The sequence below is a fragment of the Canis lupus genome, chromosome 2 (assembly GCF_048164855.1).
Source record: "Canis lupus baileyi chromosome 2, mCanLup2.hap1, whole genome shotgun sequence".
Taxonomy (NCBI): Eukaryota; Metazoa; Chordata; class Mammalia; order Carnivora; family Canidae; genus Canis; species Canis lupus.
In genome coordinates this window covers 64,702,100-64,707,408 of record NC_132839.1, presented here as the reverse complement: position 1 = coordinate 64,707,408, position 5,309 = coordinate 64,702,100, and the positions used below count along the sequence as shown (strand labels likewise).

The following is a 5,309-nucleotide window of genomic DNA, read 5'->3' as shown; positions in this document are numbered from 1 at the left end:
TAAAAAGTGGCATACACTGAACCTAGCAATTTTACTTCTAGGAATTCATTCTTAGTATATAATCATTGTGATGACTAAATTTTGGGATGTCAACTTGACTGGACCACAGGGTGCCCAGATATTTGGTAAAACATTATTTCCGGGTGTGCCTGTGAGGGTGCTTCTGGATGAGATTAACATTTGAATTCATAGACTAAGTAAAGTAGACTGTTTTCCTCAGTGTGGGTGGGCCTTTTCCAATCAGTCGAAGGCCTGAATAGAATTAAAGCCTAAGTAAGAAAGAATTCTTTCTCTCTGTCTTTGAGATGGGACATCAGTCTCTACCTACCTTCAGACTCAGACTCAGGCTAGAACAACTTCGGGTCTCCTGGTTCTTAGCCCCGCGGCCCGGGCGGCTCCGCCAATGGGGCTGGACAGCGATTTCTGCTCCCGGGCCGCCCCGCCAGGGCCCCCCGCACCCGGCCCCTCGCGCCCGGCCACCTCCCCACGCGAGCTGGCAGGACCGGGCACGCAGCCCGCGGACACCGTGGGGGAAATACAGTCATGGCCACCCAGGTAATGGGGCAGTCTTCTGGAGGAGGAGGGCTGTTCACAGGCAGTGGCAACATTGGCATGGCCTTGCCTAACGACATGTATGATTTGCATGACCTCTCCAAAGCTGAACTGGCGGCGCCCCAGCTTATCATGTTGGCAAATGTGGCCTTAAGTGGGGAAGTAAATGGCAGCTGCTGTGATTACCTGGTTGGTGAAGAAAGACAGATGGCAGAATTGATGCCTGCTGGAGATAACAACTTTTCAGATAGTGACGGAGAAGGACTTGAGGAGTCTCCTGAAATAAAAGGTGAACCCAGTGGACTGGAAAACATGGAACTGGAAAGTTTGGAGCTCAGTGTTGTAGAACCACAGCCTGTGTTTGAGGTGTCAGCTGCCCCAGAAATTTACAACTCAAATAAAGATCTTCCTCCTGAAACACCTGGAGCAGAGGACAAATGCAAGAACTTGAAGAGCAAACCTTTTCGCTGTAAGCCATGCCAGTATGAAGTGGAATCAGAAGAACAGTTTGTGCATCACATCAGAGTTCATAGTGCCAAGAAGTTTTTTGTGGAAGAAAGTGCAGAGAAGCAAGCAAAAGCCAGAGAATCTGGGTCTCCCACTGCAGAGGAGGGAGATTTCTCCAAGGGCTCCATTCGCTGTGACCGCTGCAGCTACAATACCAGTCGATATGATCACTATACCGCTCACCTGAAACACCACACCAGAGCTGGGGATAATGAGCGAGTCTACAAGTGCATCATTTGCACATACACCACAATCAGCGAGTATCACTGGAGGAAACACTTGAGAAACCATTTTCCAAGGAAAGTATACACATGTGGAAAATGCAACTATTTTTCAGACAGAAAAAATAATTATGTTCAACATGTTCGAACTCATACAGGTAAGAGTACCTTGTAGTCCTTAAGTTCAGTTCTCTTCTGATCGTTAATTCAGTAGGCAGTTTAAAGTAGTACTAAAGATGGGGGGATTCTGGTTCTTTTTGCTGTCTTTGTGACCTTGGATAAGTGATTTAACCCCTTTGTGCTTCAGTTTCTCTCCATGGTGGTAATAACAATATGGGATTGGAGAGTACATGAAGAAGACTTGCTTCAAAGAATGGCCAAGAGAAATATTATCAATGTTCTTGTTAAAATTCATATTCTAACAAGTTGGGATAGATCATTTAGCCAAATTAGACTTTTTTTTTCTTCTAAGATATATTTAGTTGATAGTGAATACATCGAAGACGCAATGTAGTTTCCCAAAGAAATCGAGGATTTAGACAGGAAGGAAAAACTCAGTGATTAACCCTTGCATAGAGCCATTTCACAGAAGCCTTAAACTTTTTAAAAAACTTGTCTGGGTATTGAGTTCCTAAGTGGAACAACTTGTCTCCAAAACATAGGAATGTGAGAAGTAGTTTTTAAAAGATTGGTGGGGGGCAGCCCGGTGGCCAGCGGTTTAGCGCTGCCTGCAGCCCGCGGTGTGATCCTGGGTACCTGGAATCAAGTCCCAAGGCCGGCTCCCTGCGTGGAGCCTGCTTCTCCCTCTGCCTGTGTCTCTACCTCTCTCTGTGTGTCTCTCCTGAATAAATAAATAAAATCTTTAAAAAAAAATTTTTAAGACAATATCATGAACAATTGTGTACCAACAATTTTGATAATCCAGATGAAATTGACAAAGTCCTAGAAACACACAACATACCAGGCTGAATCGTGAAGATATAGAAAATCTGAACAGACTTATAACTAGTAAGGAAATTGAATTAGTAACCAAATACCTTCCAATAAAGAAAAGCCCAGGACCAGATGGCTTCACTGGTGAATTCTAGCCAAACATTTGAAGAAAAATTAACACCAATCCTCCTCAAACTCTCCCAAAAAAATTGAAGAGGAGGAACACCTCCAGACTCACTCTATAAGGCCAACATTACCCTGATACCAAAGCCAAAAATAATACAAGAAGAAAAAAAACTATAGACCAATATCCCTTATGAATATTAATGCAAAATTGCTCAACAAAATACTAGCAAATACAATTCAACAGGCGTTCAAAGGATTATACACCATGGCCAAATGGGATTTATTCCTGGAATGCAAGAATGGTTCAATGTATAAAAATCAATAAATGTAATACACCACATTAACAGTAAAAGGGGGAGGAAAAGAACCACACCATCATCTCAATTGATGCAGAGAAAACATTTAACAAAATTCAACACTCTTTCATGATAAAAAAGAAAAACACTCAATAAACTAGGTACAGAAGGAAACTACCTCAACATTATAAAAGCCATATATGAAAACCCATGGCTAACATCACATTCAGTGGTAAAAACTTGTCCTCCAAAATCAGGAACAAGATAGGGAAGACTATTTTTTTTAATGATTTTATTTATTTATTCATGAGAGAGAAGAGAGAGAGGCAGAGACATAGGCAGAGAGAGAAGCAGGCTCCCTCTGGGGAGCCTGATGCAGGACTTGATTCCAGGACCCCAGGATCACAACCTGAGCCAAAGGCAGACCCTCAGCCACTGAGCCACCCAGGTGCCCCAGGGAAGACTATTTTGCCACTTCTATTCAACATAGTACTGGAAGTCCTGTTAGGCAAGAAAAAGAAATAAAAGACATTCATATTGGAAAGGAAAAAGTAAAATAGCCAGTTTGCAGATGACACAATCATTAACATAGAGAACCCTAAAGATGTCAAAAAATTGCTGAACACAAAGTCAACACACACAAATTAGTTTTGTTTCTATCCACTAACAATGGACAACCTGGAAAGGAAATTAGAAAAACAATTCCATTTACAATAGCATCAAAAAGAATAAAATTCCTAGGAATAAAATTAACCAATAGATCATCCAGTTAAAATTAAATTTTGGATAAACATTGAATAATTTTTAGCTCAAGTGTGTCCCAAATATTGCATGGGAAATACTTATACTAAAAAATTGTTCAGTGTTTATCTGAAATTCAAATTTCTTCTATAAAAGGCAAAATGTATAAAACCCTATTTTCATGTATAATTAAGAATGAATTATTAGTAACTATAAGTTATTTAAGGGTTACAAAGACTTGTTTTTTATGAACTAGAAATGGCAACAGTTTTAATGTACTGAAAACTTGAATTTATTACTCTACCATGCCATCTGGGTACAAAACCTAAAAGTTCTTTTAGAGAACTTTCTTTCTCTGAAAGAACTTATGTAAATAATTGAAATTCCTGTAATTTAAAAGAACCAACTGTCTTCATCCATGGCGTATCAGCATTGTCTTAAATTGGTTATGGCTTTCAGTTCCTACTATCACTGACAGTTAAAATGATAAATTACTGTAAGTTTAGGAATTCTAATATAGTTTGTTACGGACTCTGGTAAACCCCAGATTGTATAGCAATACACATATCTCAAATATATTTGAGGACAGATGGGGATAGAGGAATTGAATGAAGGTGACCAAAAAGTACAAACTTCCATTACAAGATAAGTAAGTACTGGGAATATAATGTACAACACTATGACTATAGTTAACACTGCCGTATGGCATATTTGAAGGTTGCTAAGAGAGCAAATCCTTAAAGTTCTCATCACAAGAAAAAATACATGTTTTCCTTTTTTAAAAAAATCTATATGGGGTGATGGATGTTAACTAAGCTTATCATGGTGATTATTTCATGATATATGTAAGTCAAATCATTATCTATATGGCTTAAGCTTATAAAATGCCATATGTCAATTATATCTCAATGAAACTGAAAGGGGGATAAAACATCCTAAGATTCTCGCTTCCAGGAACTAAATGTTGGCACATAGTAATGCTCAGATATTTGTTGATGTGTTGAATAAATGTACTAAGTGCTTTATGCATATTTCCACATTTAGTCAAATAACATTTATAAGTAAGCACACTGAGGTTACAAGGGTCAAGTTATTTTCCCACAGTTACATACTAGGACTGCAGCCTCCAAGTCTCCAATGCCAGAGACCCAGCTAGCTCTTCACCACATACTACACGGCCTTGTTTTCATGAGAGCAAATGCTAAAGGCAATGGCTATGTAATTTAACACTCACCCTTCTGTTGGTATGTATTCCTAGAGTGTAATCTCTGTTGTCATAGATTTTTTTTTAATTAAAAGGTAGGATTAAATGGAGTAGAGGGTTTCTTAGCCTTCCTAAGAAGACTATGTTGCATAAGAAGCATACATTTAGTGGCCCAGGTGCCTTTGTGTATCTTGGAATCATTTCATCATTCCATAAGCAGGTATGTATTAAATATTTGTTATATGTTGGCATTGTGCTAGTGATTGAGGAATAGGATCAGAAATGTGACCTTCAAGTGGGGTGACCATACATCTGGTTCCTGGGGACAGTCTGTGTTATAGTTATTACCCCCAGGATAGTTGTTTATAGCACCGTTTATTTCATTATCTCAAAAGGTTTGGATGATAAGTTATATGGTCACCTCGCCTGTGGTAGAACATCAAGAAACTTTCAAACTTGCTAGTAAGAGAAGAAAATAAACATGGAAAAAAATTCACTAATCCCTTTTTGTCTAGAAGAAGGCATCTTCTAGAGTGGCTCCCAATGGTCCCTGTCTCTTGGCACTGAGGTTCTTGGTAATCTCCTCCCTTTGAGTGTGGCTGGACCTAGTGACTTTCTTCAAAAAAAAAAAAAAAAAAAAAAGAATGGAATTCAGAATAAGTTATGAAAATTATAGAAAATGTGGTTTTTAGGGATCAGTTTATAGCCAATTAGGCTAATCATTTCTCC

At 39.0% G+C, this 5,309-nt stretch overlaps 1 protein-coding gene across 1 annotated transcript; it reads left to right on the top strand.

Moving 5' to 3' along the window:
- The first annotated feature begins 543 nt into the window (after positions 1-543).
- LOC140609591 (RE1-silencing transcription factor-like) lies at positions 544-1,455 on the top strand. The gene has a single exon (XM_072784795.1). The coding sequence runs from the start codon at positions 544-546 to the stop codon at positions 1,453-1,455; it is 912 nt and encodes a 303-aa protein (XP_072640896.1).
- The last annotated feature ends 3,854 nt before the right edge of the window (positions 1,456-5,309 follow it).

Excerpts from the sequence above, each read along its gene's own strand:
- LOC140609591 (XM_072784795.1), top strand. The coding sequence starts at position 544 with ATGGCCACCCAGGTAATGGGGCAGTCTTCTGGAGGAGGAGGGCTGTTC.